Consider the following 16,276-nt stretch of genomic DNA (forward strand, 5'->3'; position numbering starts at 1 on the left):
GATAAAATTATGCTAGTCTCGTCACTTAGAGAAATATATATATTTTTTGGTGCGATTCGAGAAAAGAAGATAAAAAAAAAATTATTACAGCATCTTGAATAAGAAATGTCAATCACATCATGCAATAACAAAGGAAGACAATGAAGCATATGAAACCCTAAAGCTTATTTAGTTAATTAAATAAAGATTTATCCTTTATTTAGTTAATTAAAACCTATATTAATTTTACATTTAAAATTTAGAATTTCAATTGAATTCTTTTTAGAATAAGCACTAATTTAGTGATTTATTTTTATTTAGTATTTACCCTGACTAAAATTTATTTTATTTTTCATTAATAATAAACACTAGTAAAAAAGAGAAAATAATAATATTACAAGATAGATAGACATTTGACTATAAAATGATTAGCTTGATGCCTAATAAGTTAAAATATTTTGAAATGTAAAACTAAAAATTAAATAATTAATTTGTTTGGTTAAACATATCTAATTGAATTAATTTAATAATAATATGAAAAAAACATCTCAGGGCATCTAAAATTATTTTAAAATCTCCTTTTATCTTTTTTTTTTCAGTTATTCATTATAAATGGATGCTATTGCTCTGTCCACGCCTAATTCTCTTGTTATCTGTTTCTTTCTCTCTGAGTACTTCTTGTCTCTGTATTTTCCTCTGTTTCCTTGCAAACAAAAGCTTCTATGTTATCTTCTTTTTATAATTCTTGACCTTAATTCTCCATTTCCTACTGCTTTTTCCATTACTTGTTATCTTCATACGTAAAGACACATAAAAAAGTACCTGTAACTAGATTTGGCCCCTGAACCTGAAAAAGAGAGAGACACAGAAGCAATAATTCAAAATTTTTTAGCTTATCAGTAACCCTAAATTCTGTTTTGGATGGGATTTCAGAGAAGAGTTTCCTGAGTTTTTTCTTGGTGGAAAATTCATGGTTTTAACAAGTATTGCTTTTCCTTCTATCACAAAAAGGAAAATCTTGGTAATTGCTCTGGTTTTAGGTTTATGTATTAAAATTAAATATAGTATTTTTTTATATTTCTTGATTTTTTTTTTTTTTTGTTGCTATTACTTCAGTAAAGAAATAAAGATTTTCAACACAGAAGCTAGAACCATGTCATCGTCTCTTCTAGCAAGAACGGGGCGACACCGACAACGTTATGAGAACAATGTTCGCCTTGTTTCTGGGTAATTTTTCTTCTTCTTCTTCTTCTGTTTATCTCTTTTAATGTAAGGGGAATCTGAAGAACAGAATTTATTTATACATTATTTAATTATATTAAATTCAATATTAAAGTAACTATTTTTCATACTTAATATAAAAGAATTAAAAATAGAAGAATATTAAATTAATTTTAGTGGTAGTTTCCTATTTGTCTTTCTCTGCTTTTCTTTTTTGGTTTGTTTGCATTCCATTTCTGTTTCTATCAACCTCAGTATTGAATTTCTACCTATTTTGTTTTATTTTTGTCTTGGAGAAGTATTATGGTACAAGATATACTTTTGTAATATAGTGATCAGGCATACTAACTTTTATGTTAAACCCAAATTATAATTATAAATATAAATAAATTTTAAATTCAATATAAACAGAAATCAAACTTAAAATTTTTGAATTTCAAGACTCAAGAGTTTATTATTTCTACTAAATTCAGCTTTTAATATGAATACAAAATATAATGTAACTTAGATTTTAAATGCAACATACATAATTGAGCTTGATTTTTTTTTTTTTTTTTTTTGTATGGGATGAGTGGTTCATTGAACCAGAATAATATTATGAGTTAAATAGTAAATTCACAAAATTACTGATAATTTTTATAGTAGAGAGTACTCGAAGTAAGACTTAATACTCTTTATATCTTTTATAAGACGTAAGAAGGCCAATAAAATTATATTTACCAGTTAATTGAGTTGGTTAATGACCTCAATTTCCGTAAAGGTAAAAACAAGTTCGATTTTCAGATATCACCTTTACCCTTACGGCAATTAGGCTATTATATTAATCCACCCGTAATTGAAAAGCGTTGTTTTTTTTGTCATTTTATAGACACAATCTTATCAGTTATGGACTAACAGGAGAATCTGAAATTGTTAATTATGCTAAATTATCTTCTCATTATAAGAAAATTATATTATTGACTTTTTCTAATAGCTGATCGTGGGATTTTGCATGATGTATTTTGTCCTATTAGTGGAATTTTGTCACGTGAAAACAATATAATGAATTAGTTAAAGCAAGTAAGCAACCATGGTTTGGCCTTTACTGTATATTTTGGTAGAGGCAGCAGGATTTAGGTGATGGATTTGAGAGGTGATTACGCAGTGGGGCTTCAAGTTATAGCCACACAAAATGATACCCAAACTTTTTTTTTTTTTTTTTTTTTTTTAAATATAGTAGTAATAATCTTTACCTTGTAGTCGTTCAAGATGCAAATTTTTACCTGCTGAACAATATCTTTTTACCCTCAAAACTTATGAACATTTTTAAAATTAATAGAAGAAAATATTCTTGATTTATAAAATTATACTTACTACATTTTTAATATTTAAATTGTAATCATTTACTTATTGAAAATATAAAATTAATAAAAGAAAATGTTTAAGAGTCTGTAAATGATTAATGTTGTTTAGGATTTTAATTTTATTTCATTTACCAATTTATGCTAAAACATCCAATAATTAAAATTCATTGCGGATAGTTTTAAATAATGGTGATTTTAATTAGTAATACGGTAAAGTTATTCCACTTCTAACCTGAAAGTCACACTTTGACATAAATTAATTCTGAGGCGAGAGGATCATGAGTCAAATATTTCAATCACTTTTGCAAATGATTTGACTCGTTGAATTAATTAGATGTCAAAAAACATTTGACTCAATAATAATTGTTGAAATGCTATAAAGAAATAAAACTCTCCTGATCCTGATGACTTGTGTTGTGTGTACAAACAGATGTATACCATACAGACTGATAAAAGACAACGATGAACAAAGCAATGACGACATAGAGAACAAAATACAAGTTCTCATGATTTCTTCACCAAATAGAACCGATCTTGTATTTCCTAAGGTACGCATTGCTCTTGAAAATTCAGTCTCAAAATTGAACTAGCATTGATAGTTTTTTGTATTATTCTATCAGGGAGGATGGGAAGATGATGAGACTGTGTTCGAAGCTGCCTGTCGAGAAGCTATTGAAGAAGCAGGAGTAAAAGGAATACTTAGAGTATGTGTTGTGCAGGCAAGAAGTTTCCATAAATTTAAGTGTATTGTGAAATGCTGAGAGTAATTCGTTTTCATTTTTCAGGAAGTTCCCTTAGGAGTTTGGCATTTCAGAAGTAAGAGTAGACAGGATCCGTGCAGCCTGGAAGGAGGCTGCAAAGGTTTCATGTTTGCATTAGAGGTGACTGAAGAGCTCGAGACCTGGCCTGAGCAGGAAAATCACGACAGGAAATGGGTTAGTATGCTATCACTTATGTTATAATACACTTGAATGCACTTGTACTGAAACAAAAATTACGAATTCTGCAGCTAAACATAAAAGAGGCATTCGAATTTTGCCGATATGAATGGATGCGGGAGGCATTAAGAAATTTTCTAAGAGTAATGGAAGAGAAGAAGAAAGTTGAGACAATAAGAGAAGAGATAGTAGAACTTTCTTCAGTGCCAATACCAGAAATTGTTGAAGAATGTTCATTACTGTCAACAAATTGCTGTGTAAAACCTGTTAGTGTCAATCACAATGGTATTATTCCATTCACCTGGCAAATTCCTCTTAAGGGCTTCCCATTGACATAAACAAGTACATCTGATGCTGTTATATTGTTCTATCTTTCATTTCTTCTGATTGTAGACATTAATTTTTCGTATTTGTTTCTTAGGAAGAATTTGTATGAAACGTCCTATTTGAAATTGTACTGCCAATATGTAATCCCCATTTTCTTCCACCCTTTCGTCATTTATCTTACTCGACGTTTGACACAACAAAGATAACTAATTTAAATCTTAAACTTTAAAATCTCAATTTAAACTAGGTTCCAAGTTCTTTGAATAAATATCTTGTATCTACAAGATTGTTTAGAGGGTATTTAAAATGATTAATATAAAATTAAAATTTCATAAATTCGACTATAAAATCATATGAAATTTATGTGCACCTAAAAAATGCATATTTATTTAGCTTCAGATGTAATTAAACTCATGTAAGTTGTTTTTTCCAACTTAAAAGAGTCTATTTTTTGAAAAGTAATTCAACTTTAATGTCAAATACACTCTTAAAAACACCTATTTGCATCACCTAATGGGCCAAGATCATAATTACAAGTGTAATCCAAGATTTGGGCTGTGGGCTTGAGATTTAAGTGGAGGCTGGCTCATGATACGATGTCAGCCCAATCCGTCTCATATTAGACTAGTGCAGCATATATAGGTTTTTGGTTCACACCTCGGAAGATCCACCTCCAGGATTGGTCTCTTAGCTTTTGGATGATTCACTTCGTGTAACCTGTTCTAAATTGTGCTTGTTTTCTTAGAGCTATACTCTCTTATTTTACTAGAGAAAAAAAAAAAAAAAAAAAAAGAGAAAAAGAATAAAAATGGTCATTGATTCAAATTTGTGAGTTATAAAGAGAGTTATGTACACGGTCTTATTCTGCTTTATAGAGAAGTTATTTCCGTAACTTGAACTCATGGCTGGGAGACAGGGACATTTACACCAAAGTCACCTTCAAAAGTGCTTTAATATATAGTATAAAAGAAATGGAGAAGTTAATATAAGCAATTGGTTTGAAGCTGTAAAACAAATAATGGCATGGCAGACGAAAATCCTGGAAAAGATGTTCCTGCTTGCATCTTATAAATTGATGGATTTGCACACAGACACATCTAACTTTTGACCACCAAAGTGGGATGTCTTAAATAAATATATTGTTGCTGATGGAAAATTGACGAACTGAGCAACGAGACAGAGACAATCCTACCAGAATTCCTGGAAAGAACACGTGCACACAGCATTTGCTTCCCTCTTCCTTTTTATTTCAAAGTCCAAAAGAACAATCAATCTTTCGTTTCTAATTTTTGAACTTCCTTTTCACAGGCCAATATATATAGGTTTGACTACATCTTTCTGAGGTTTTACCTTTTGTCATTATCTTAATTTTAGGTTATCTATAATTGGATTCAGAAGATGGCTTAAGATTTCTTAACCATGACATCATTGTTAGGATTATAATTGATCCCGAGTGGGGTCTGCGGAAAAATACCGTTGGTAAAAGTAAAATAAAATTACTATTACCACATATACCTCCAATAATTAAATATTGAATATTGACGATCGAATCCACCAGAAATAATAATCACGGTAAAAATTAAATAATTACCGTAAATGCCAGATAAAAAAATAAGAACACCGAGATTTACGTAGTTCACCCTTCAACTGTTATGGGCTACGTCCACGGGACAAAAACTCCTAATAATTCTTCTACTAAAAATTGTAGATACAAAAGAGATTACAAAAATAGTGGTACTCTAAGTGTTTAATAAAAACACCCCAAAATTTCAATCCTCACTATTTTTTTTATTTCCCAATTTTAGGAACCCTTTCCTAAAAATTTTCTACATTCAATAGTGTATTCCTATTCTATATATTTTGTTTTTGTACACATTAATGAAGGAAAACCTTCTCCTTTTTATAGGAGAAGGGGACGCAGTGGACGCATTAATCACGCGTCCACTTTTCCTTTTTTTTCTTTCTTTCTTTGGCACCGTCCTTTGAATAACAAAATGAACGTGCTTCTTTTTTTTTTTCTTCTCAGACTGCCACCAAAACAAAAAACGTGTTTTATATTTTTTTTTCTTTTCAAATGTGTGTGGGTCCCACATGTCGGAGGGACCCCACAATCCCATGTATTCAATTTTGGTATTATTGTAATTTTAATAAAAATTATGTTGAGTCGATTATTTATCTTATAGTAATATGTAAATAAAAACTTCAACTTAGATCAATTTCTCAAAGTAACTAATTAAGTTAAAAATTGAATCCATTGTTTTGTTGTATTAGAAGACAAATGTAAATCATTAATTAATAGCAGATTAACTAATATTCTCCATTGATGCTAAAGCTAATTACACAATAATAATAATAATAATAATAAAGTTACTAATAAAATGGTGGATGTTCTTAAAAATAGTATCCCAAACTCTAACATTTGGCAGACAAAGGAAACCTAACACGACCATTTTAATTTGGTCCACCTGAAAAGAAATTAGACTAATTAAGATTGAGAATCCAAAAAGGTCTAAATTGAATAACTTATATATTATTGGGGTTAAGAAGATTGAATGGGACATAGAGTTTTGGGTAGTATGAGATGCTGCCCACTTTGGCTGCACATGGGGGAAAAGGAAATACCATGTTTGAAGAAACCCCACAATCAAACATAGGCTTCATGTTCTTAGGATTTGGTGTTTTCAATGTACACCCACTTTCTTAATTTCTCCACCATTTATTTAATCATAAATGCCCAACATTTGGAATTTAGATGTTTGTCCATTTACTATCTTTTGGTATCATTACAATTTTATTTGTAGCTAAATGAGTTTTTCTTTGTATATAATTCACTAACAAACACTAATACAATAAAAATATAATTTTATTTCATTTTCCATTCAAATTTAATATCTTTATTTGATTTTTCATTGATCTAAATTTAATTTTAATAAGAATTAACAACAATACTAATTTTGTTATCCAAATTTGTACATTTTGAATGGCTAAGCATTAAAAAAAAAACTCAAATTTTGAGTTTTTATTTTTAAAATTTGGCCTATATTTTAGTTTTGTCAAGCAATACCTTGTACTTATTTTTTATTATCAATTATAGACTTCAATCAGGTGTGATTGAGTGATATAGCTCCAGTAGCTAAGAAACCTACTTAGCAGACTTTAGGGTTATTGACGGTGCAAGCTGCTCACCAATAGTCCATTAATTATAAAATCGTACCAAATTCTTTTAAGTTTGTCATAAGATAAGAAAGAGATTGTCTCAACAAAATAATCTTTCAAAAAATTACCACATAAATGTGAGCTGATGTGTTATGGGTAAATTAACGGCAAAATAAGTAATAAACAGATGGACTCTAAATGTAGGCTGCAATTAAAAAGTCTAAGGTGGTAATTTACAAAAATATTAACTAAATTTATCAAAAGCGTCAAAATTCATTTTTTTATTATTATTTATGATTTAGCCATTTTTGAATATATATTCTCTTTTTATGATCTTTAAAAAAATATTTCAAAGAAAGAAATTAGAAATGAGTGAATGCATATAGTCCACTAACAATGATGAATCCTCGAATGAAGGGATCAAAGCATGTGTTTATGTCCGGAGAGTGAGAGATATATATAAATAATAGATATAACATGGTTCGATGGTAATCCTCATTTCACTAATTAAGGTCCATTAGGACACCCAAAATAGCAATTATCGAAAAAGACAGAACACTGAATAATCAGACTCAAATCCAAATGAAGGATTTATAATCCAAATCCCAATGGAACTTTCACTAATCTTTTTCATCAACTTGTATGTGCATATGGTGAAAAAATAATGCATTTTTGTACCTTTTCAGGTCTTTAGGTTTTTGACCTACACTGCCTCGACGGACCAATTTTCCTAACTAGGTATACCCAAATAAAAATGAAAAGAAAAAAAATCATGAGACATTCCTCAATTTTTGGATATTTTTGTTTCATGCATTGACATGCAACATTTTTATGGTATCGATATTCAATTTATTTTTTCAGTTTACTTAAAAGATTGACTAACCCATACAAGAAATATTTATAAATAAAAATATATTTCATCATTCATTGTCTAATCTTGAGAATCAATATATTTATTTATCAATAAAATTGAGAGTAAATCCCTTTGCATGAACTAATAAATTACATCTTATTTGACTAACAAAATATTGATTACGATTATATTTTTATTTATATATTTCGATCTTCCTTTCGTAAGTATCTTAAGTTTTCATTTAGATAGAATTACAATAATATAATTTCTTTTCCTATATATGATGTGTGATAACCATAATATTGTGTACTAATATAAAATGAATCATATAGCTTTCATTTTCCTTCACAAAAAATATTTATTACACTCGTTTTACTTATTCTGGAGTTTGTGACTATTCCTTTTCGCAATTGCTTGAAACCATATTACTAATAGTTTGTTATTTTAAAATTTGTTGTCTTTTGAAAAATTCTAATAGCTCTTGATATATATATATATAGTTAGTTTAAGGTAATTAGGAATAATAAGACAAAGTACTTATCATTAAAAAATAATCAAATAATGGACCATACTGAAGTGGAACATATAGTCAAAAAGCCACATAGTTTTGCATTCTATGATTAACATAGTGCCTAGTCATTGTTTTGTTCACAAAAGGTGCCTATGTGTTTCTATCACATGCCACCCAACATGGCTTCCCCTCCTTTGAACTCCTTTACATCCTTCCTCTTATTAATTTGAAAGGGAAAGCTTCAAACTTAGGAAAACCCATGATTTGAAAAAGGCAAAAATCATCAATGTAAATAAATATATATATATGTGTCAAAAAAAAAAAAAGAAAAAAAAAAAAAGAGAAAAGAAAAGAAGGCTTGGGCTTGAAAAAGAAGGATGTGGCACTTATGATTGATTCAATTTCAGGCTCAAATTGGATGCACATGGCTTTGCAATGATAATCCTTAATCACCCACTAATTAAATAAATTGAAGTACCAAAAATCTAATAAAACTATAAAAAGAACCTTAAACAATCAAAACCAAACCATTTTATCTAATGATAGTACTTGCAACTAATTAAGATTGATTACAAATCATTGAGTATATTAAGAGGCACTTTCAACTATATATTTTGCTTGATGATCCACTCATTAACACCATCATCTTCATTGAAAAACTATATTTAGATTTGGTCAGATGTTTTAATAGATACACTGACAAGAGTGGGGAAATGTATATGGCTTAAACAATTTGAAAATGATTATTATAGGCCATGTGGGATTATCCAAGGAGATGCTATGCTCATCATAGCCTTCACTATTATTCATCCATTAATTAATTTTTAGATTGTCTAATAAGAGATTTGGTATAGAAATTCAATCACAATAATAAATTAAAGAAAAAAACTTGCGTATACTGGTTTCATGGCCTCATGTATGAAACAAACCAACCTATTTCACTGGCTTATTTGTACCCTGCTACATGATGGCACTCCCCTCGGCCAATCGTTACTCGACAGTCCAGTCCTTGATTAATTTGATTGACTTGATTGATCTTATCAGAGGCTTACTTTTTTCAAGCAAATGTACCGATTACAGCTCAATTCATAAATTCACACTAGTCAGTACAACTTTTTTTAAATTTAGTTTAGTGAAAAAGTTTATAAAAGAAGAAAGTGACAAAAAAAACTTGGTGGAAAGCTCTATGGGCCGAGGAACGAAACTAATGATTCTTTAAAAGTGTTTTAATTTTATTTTTTTTCAAGTATATGATCAAAAATACTTTTATTTCAATAAAAATTCTTAGTACAGAAAAAAATAAATATTATTTATGATTGTTTAATTGAAAAAAATGTTAGTACAAAAATGAAGTTTATATAGGCAAGTTTTTCCTAAAATTATAATTCTAAATAAAAATAAGAGTATTACATGAATCTGACTTATTTGAAATAATTTTAGAGAAAAAAACAAATAATGATAACAATTTTTATTTTTTAGTATGGGAAACGGGGCAAAAACTTGGACTTATTTCAAATTAAGAGATGCAGTATTATTAATTAAGTTAACATTGTGAATGTGAAAATAATTTAATTTAGAAAAAAAGGTTAATTTATATTAAATTGGTATCAGAATTGAGATAATTAATCATTCTAATATGATGGGTCCTGATTTTGGCAAAGGCATGCCTGCATCTGCAATTATCATTGGAGTGTGAAGTTGAGGTATGGCAAAATTTTTTAAAATTATTTTAACATATACTAGTGGCTTTTCAAAAAATATATATATATTAGTGATTTATTTCTTCTTAGATTAGATTGAGGGAAGTATGATCCATGATTGGTTTGCATTCATGCATGGTTTGATAGATCACATGTAACAACTTTTGGAGTATATATATATATATATTGACATTGTAGAACTATTTGTTAATACAAATAAAGTAACCATTTGATTAGTGGATAATGATTAACAAGGTATCTGTTAGAACATGCTTATGATGGTCTTTGAGATCTCTAATCATGCCAACCCACTTATTTTTTTTTTTATGTTCTATTTTTAGCTTCATGCCCATCATTGGAAACTCATATGACAAAGGAAGAACTTTTTTTTTTTTTTTTTTTCACTATATATATATATATATATATTAATGATCATGAAGGTCTTTATTCAATCCATTGTATAAAATTCTTTTATGTGTGTGTATATATATATATATATAAGTATTTTTTATAATATTAGTATTTTTTATGACGTGTATTGCACGATGACTATGTTTGCTATATGCTCATTCTTTATATTCATTTAATTTTTTATTTATATAATATTAAAGTATAAATTCTTATTTAGATTAAGTCTTTAAAATAAATTACATTTTATATATACAATAAATATTTCTTTTTGTTATATGTCAACGTATCAATTCATACAATTTTATTTTATACGTTAGTTACTTTCTTTTTTTAAAAAATTAATTTATAGGAATCATCGTACAGTTTCTATCATAAGTTTTATAATTAATTTACATGTTTTGTTAATAACTTTCATTATAATCTCTTGTAGTAAATAAATATATTTTAACAATAGAATAAGAAATCAATCTAGTAAATCAAATTAAATATTTATAAATGATAATAAATTTTCATTTTTATTTTTTTAGCCAATTAAAATTATGAAAGTATTTAAAAAATTATTAATAAAATTATATTCTTTAATAGAAATAGGATTTGAATTATATAAGATATCAATATAATTAATAAAATTTGAGATATTTAAAAATAATAAATTTTTTTATCTTAATTTTTGGCCAATCAAACTAGAGTGTAATTTGTAATTAAAGAAATTTAATCATACCCTTTTTAAATCTAAATTTGAATCATCTCGATATATTTATTTAAATAAATTCAAAAAAATGTAAAAAAGTTTTCAAATACCTCATATTTACATATATTATTTAAAATAATAATGTTGAAGCTAAATTATAAATTCTAATAATGATAAATTATTAGACATTATTAAATTATTATTAACAATTTACATAATAATATAATAAAATATAATATAATTAGACATAATAAAATAATAAGATAATAATAATAAAAATTTAAAAATTTAAAATGCATAATTACCTCTATATATATTTATCTATTAAAAAGTAAAAAAAAAAATCCAATCAAATTATAGAAATATTATATATATTTTTCAGATTAAAATTATTTAATTGACTGAGATTAATATTATTTTAGGATATCTTAAATTTCAAAAGGACAATATCAGTAATCTCATTATTCCCCCCTCATTTTCACTTTTATATATAGTATAGATAGATATACGAGAGTTCTAAAGATTTATATCCCTAATTTTTATGTGCAAAATAAACACTTTATTATTGAACTAGTAGTTGAATGAAATTGATTAATTAATATTAGTTTCATCCTTTTGTTTATAATTATAATTATATATATATATATATATATATATATATATATATATATAAACCCATATAATGACAGGGTCTTTCTCTTCTATTTTTAACAAATTAAAAATATTCAGAAGAGGTTAAGGATTTTTTTTTTTTTTCCATTTCTCTTATCTCTTTCACCACCACTTTTACTAATTCAATGATTGAATTTCCTGATTGTTCTAAATTCGTAATGTATATTAATATGCCTAAATTTCAATTTGTATTAGAAAATACATTAAATACCAATATTTTTAATAATAAAAATCTTTAATTGGTATCAAGATTTTATAGATTTTGACAAAAAGATCATAGTGATGACACTTAAAATTATTTTTTTTTCCCTAACTTTCCTAATATATCTTATATAGAGAAATAGAAAATTCAGGAAAGGAAAAATGAGTGGAATGAATGAAAAATGAGACAGAGAAATTTGTTAGAGGGCTATCTACTTACTTAAAATACATTCTTTAATTCTCATGTGTCATTCTTATCATCTTTCTGTCCTTTAAGTTTATAAAATCTGCTATCAAGTTTTTATTAGTATATAAATTGATGTTCAATGTGCTATATATTGCAAATTGAAATTCAAAAATATTAATATATGATACTATTGATAAGATTGAGGATGATGAATGAAAATTAAATTAAATTAAATTAAATTAATTTATATAATTAAGTATTGAAGGGTCAAACTTTTTTATATTCTAATACTGTAAATTATCTCAATGCGTCGAAACATTAGTATAGTCCAATAATATCATGTTGGATTCTAAAAAAATAAATACTGTAATAAATAATCTCATGTTATTAAAACAGGATTAAAATAAAGTACAAATTCCAAGGTACCTTATCAATTTCCTCCTAAAGTGGAAAATTCAGAACTTTATAATTATGATTTATACATAATTTAAACGTGCAAATTAATATATCGGTAATACTATTGTCTATTTTGCAATTATTCTTCTTTTGTCATTCAGCAAAACTGATTGGCTAGAAATTCTAAAGACTTGTGTCATTTTTTAATCTTTTAATAATATTTCAAATTTAACGTACTGTCTCATGTATAAAATTTAGTTAAACAGCACGTCAATATATAATCTAATAGTAAGTACATATACGACATGATAATAGATCTAAGTTCAAATTTATGACTCAAACAAATGAAATTAAAATTTTTTAAAAACTATTCTCGTTTTATTCTTTTTTCCACCGAAGGATCAAAAAATAATCTCAGTTCAAAAAAAAAATATTTTTCAACGGTTTGATTTATGATTAAAGATAAATAGACAGAGTCTAGCTAGGCAAATCATTCTCTTATTTCATAATATTAGGTCCACTTTTTTTTATGATCAAAAAATCATTCTCTTGTCTCAAATTATAATTTTGATTAATCCACCTATTGCTCAAATTGTTTCATAATAAAGTCATTAGTCCAACCACCTATATTAGCCAATTTCATAACTTTGATTATCTTATTCTTTGATTATATATTAATTTATGTATATATTAAATTATGTATATATTAAAAAATTTAAATAAAAATTATAATTTGACTATATCAACTACATTTTTTAATTTGTACAAAATTTAAAATAAATTTTTTTAAATGGAAGGAATAATTCATATTTACATATTTTACATTATCCCACTTACTTTAGTGATAACACGTGGAATTATCTAGTATTTACACATCAGATTATTTATCCTCTTTATGATTAATATGAAAATCTTACACAAAAAAAAAAAATATATATATATAAATGAAAATCTTAAATTCTTATAACTAAACTTGTAATATTTTTATATTTTTTTATGCTTATAGTGATAACGCACGCCAAACTATTTTACTTTACCTTTTTTTTTCTTAACATAAATATAGTGCTTGACAAATAAATAAATAGACACGCAATATAATAAAAACACGTGTCAACCATAAGCGCATTGGACATACACATATTTACCTTTAAATCCCTAAAAATTGTGAGGGCAGAGGACACAGGATGAATTTTTCGAATTGAAGGGGGCAAAATCTGTACATAAGAATAGAAACTTCAGACAAGGCGCCATCTTATATAAACAGGTCACATGAAACTCCCACACCACAACACAACTCTTCAAAATATACAAATCTATCCGCTCAATATATCACCAACTAATCATGAATCCATCTCCATCAAAGAGCAAGAAGAAACAAGCAACGCCGCAACAACAAGAACCGGCAGCACAAGGTGGTAGGTTTCTCGGTGTTCGGAGAAGGCCGTGGGGAAGGTACGCAGCGGAGATAAGAGACCCAACCACAAAAGAAAGACATTGGTTAGGGACATTCGACACGGCGGAGGAAGCTGCCTTGGCTTATGACAGAGCTGCCCGTAACATGCGTGGCTCACGTGCTCGTACTAACTTTGTTTACTCTGATATGCCTGCCGGTTCTTCTGTAACCTCCATTATTTCTCCTGATGAACAACAACAAATTCACTCTCTTCATCAACAACAACAACAGCAACAGTTAGAACATTATAATGCTTCAATGTTTGTTCCTCCAGCTCAGTCAAATCAACCCGACCCGTTGAGTTTCCATGATTTCAGTTCAGTCTCACAATGCCATTTCTCTAATGATTTTAGCTCAATGATCGGACCTGACACGTGGAGTTGCTCTAGTTCGACATATCAAGAACCGGTTATTACAAACGATGAGCTTCCTCCTTTGCCTTGTGATTTATCGAGCAATTTTTCGAGTTCAGTTGGTTCGGGTTTGATGGGTTTTGAAGAGCAAACCACATTGACAAATGGGTTTGAGTCGGTTTCGGGAAGTGGATCGTATTTTGGATTTGACTCTGGTGAGTATGTTCATAGCCCGCTCTTTAGCAGAATGCCACCGGTTTCAGAAACTGTACCAGAAGGCTTCGATTTGGGTTCATCGACTTACTTTTTCTAATTAAGTAATTATAATTAATTAAGCTAATGTTGGCTAATGGTCTTGAGTTTTATTATGGGGTGTTTTTTTTTTTTTTTTGGGTTTTTTGTTTTTATGGTTTGTGGTGGTGGACTGGCATGGTGAGTGAGACCAGTGTAAGTTTATGGAGTTGTTTATGTTATATAATATATATATAAAAGGCTGGTTAATGGCTATAATTAAATATATATAAAAATGCTATCCAATGGAGTTTTTGAAATCATTATTTATTATATGACATTATTTATACTTAATTTGTCAGAGAAAAGGGAAATGAACCTTCCTACGTGTAGTAGACAAAAAATCCCTCTTCTAGCTTTTGGTTCTGATGATGAATTGGACTTTAGTTTCAAATGCCTTTAATCCAACTTTTAGGGTAGTCCAACTAAAAACTCAGCCCATTTAGTACTTCTTATGAGAACTTGAGATTGAAAAAACGAATCTTAAGAGGAAAAAAGAAAAAATAGAACCAACAGACAGTTGAATCAATGAAAGTATGTTGTATTCTCGTGTAAATTTTATTTTTACGAATTCGAAATTCAAACTCACTATTTTAAACCGAGTGCATAAATACATGTGCAACTAACATAAGGGTAATGGGAAAGAAGAAGGTGAATAATAAGAAAACAAACTCGCGAAGATAACTAAAAATAATATTCTAGTAGACTAGAATTAAATTATGTTCACACCAGATCGGCTTACTAAAGGGGTAAAGAATTCCAAATGAATATTTATTTCATTCACGGTGTTTGAACCTCAATCTCATTTAAGAGAGAAAAATGCCGAACCACCTATCCCAACACTCGTTTGATTGATTTGACTAATTTTATTTATGTTTTGAAATCACATGAGTTTTACTACTCAATTCATTTATGTTTTCAGTTTATTGTTCAATTTATTTAAAAAGACAGTGATTTAGTTTTCAAATCAATTACTTAAAACCCTTACTATAACTTAGCTCTCTCTTTCTGTCTAGTTTTCTAACCATAGTTTTAGTTTGTGGCTACCATTATTTATCAACGGTAGCCCTTACCTCCTATTTTCTACTATCTCTTTCGTTTCACCATTTTTTTGCGTCTAATAATTCAGATCTATTTTTCCTATAACATATCTATCATTTTTATTTGTTATTGTTGGTTGTCTCCATATTTAAAGTTTTTTTTTGTTCTTTCTTTGTGAGGGTTTATTACTAAATAAAATTATGATATTTAATTTTATTTTGTTGGAGACTTTAGATCTTGATTTGCAGGTGTGGATCTTCGATCGATGGAGTCTGGTAGTGCGGCTTGTTCCTCTATTGATGTTATTAACACATAGCGGCGGAAACTCATCTGTATTTGCCATATATTACAAATTATTAGAAAAGCAAACCAGTTTTAGAATATCTAGAGGAGTTATTCTTTTGATGTCAAGATCAACTCCAAGTGAAAAAAATCTAATATTATACTTTTTAGTTTTAGTTTCACTGTTCAAAAAGATATAAATTTTTTGTTTCATTAAAAGATCAGCGAACCATATCAGCTACTAATATAAAAATTTTATGTATGGTCTAT

At 27.9% G+C, this 16,276-nt stretch overlaps 2 protein-coding genes across 2 annotated transcripts; both read left to right on the forward strand.

Moving 5' to 3' along the window:
* Window positions 1–604: 604 nt before the first annotated feature.
* On the forward strand, window positions 605–3,968 carry NUDX13 (nudix hydrolase homolog 13). The gene is made up of 6 exons (XM_012211995.4): window positions 605–1,000; window positions 1,096–1,206; window positions 2,974–3,091; window positions 3,164–3,247; window positions 3,329–3,478; window positions 3,553–3,968. Exons 2-6 carry the CDS (start codon window positions 1,133–1,135, stop codon window positions 3,817–3,819), a joined length of 693 nt encoding a protein of 230 aa, XP_012067385.1. The 5' UTR covers window positions 605–1,000; window positions 1,096–1,132; the 3' UTR covers window positions 3,820–3,968.
* Window positions 3,969–13,893: 9,925 nt separating this feature from the next.
* On the forward strand, window positions 13,894–14,778 carry LEP (Integrase-type DNA-binding superfamily protein). Its single transcript, XM_012211996.4, has one exon. The coding sequence runs from the start codon at window positions 13,929–13,931 to the stop codon at window positions 14,703–14,705; it is 777 nt and encodes a 258-aa protein (XP_012067386.1). The 5' UTR covers window positions 13,894–13,928; the 3' UTR covers window positions 14,706–14,778.
* The last annotated feature ends 1,498 nt before the right edge of the window (window positions 14,779–16,276 follow it).

This window comes from Jatropha curcas, chromosome 1 (genome assembly GCF_041381405.1).
Source record: "Jatropha curcas cultivar XTBG-Jc1 chromosome 1, XTBG_Jcur_1.0, whole genome shotgun sequence".
NCBI classification, from domain to species: domain Eukaryota; kingdom Viridiplantae; phylum Streptophyta; class Magnoliopsida; order Malpighiales; family Euphorbiaceae; genus Jatropha; species Jatropha curcas.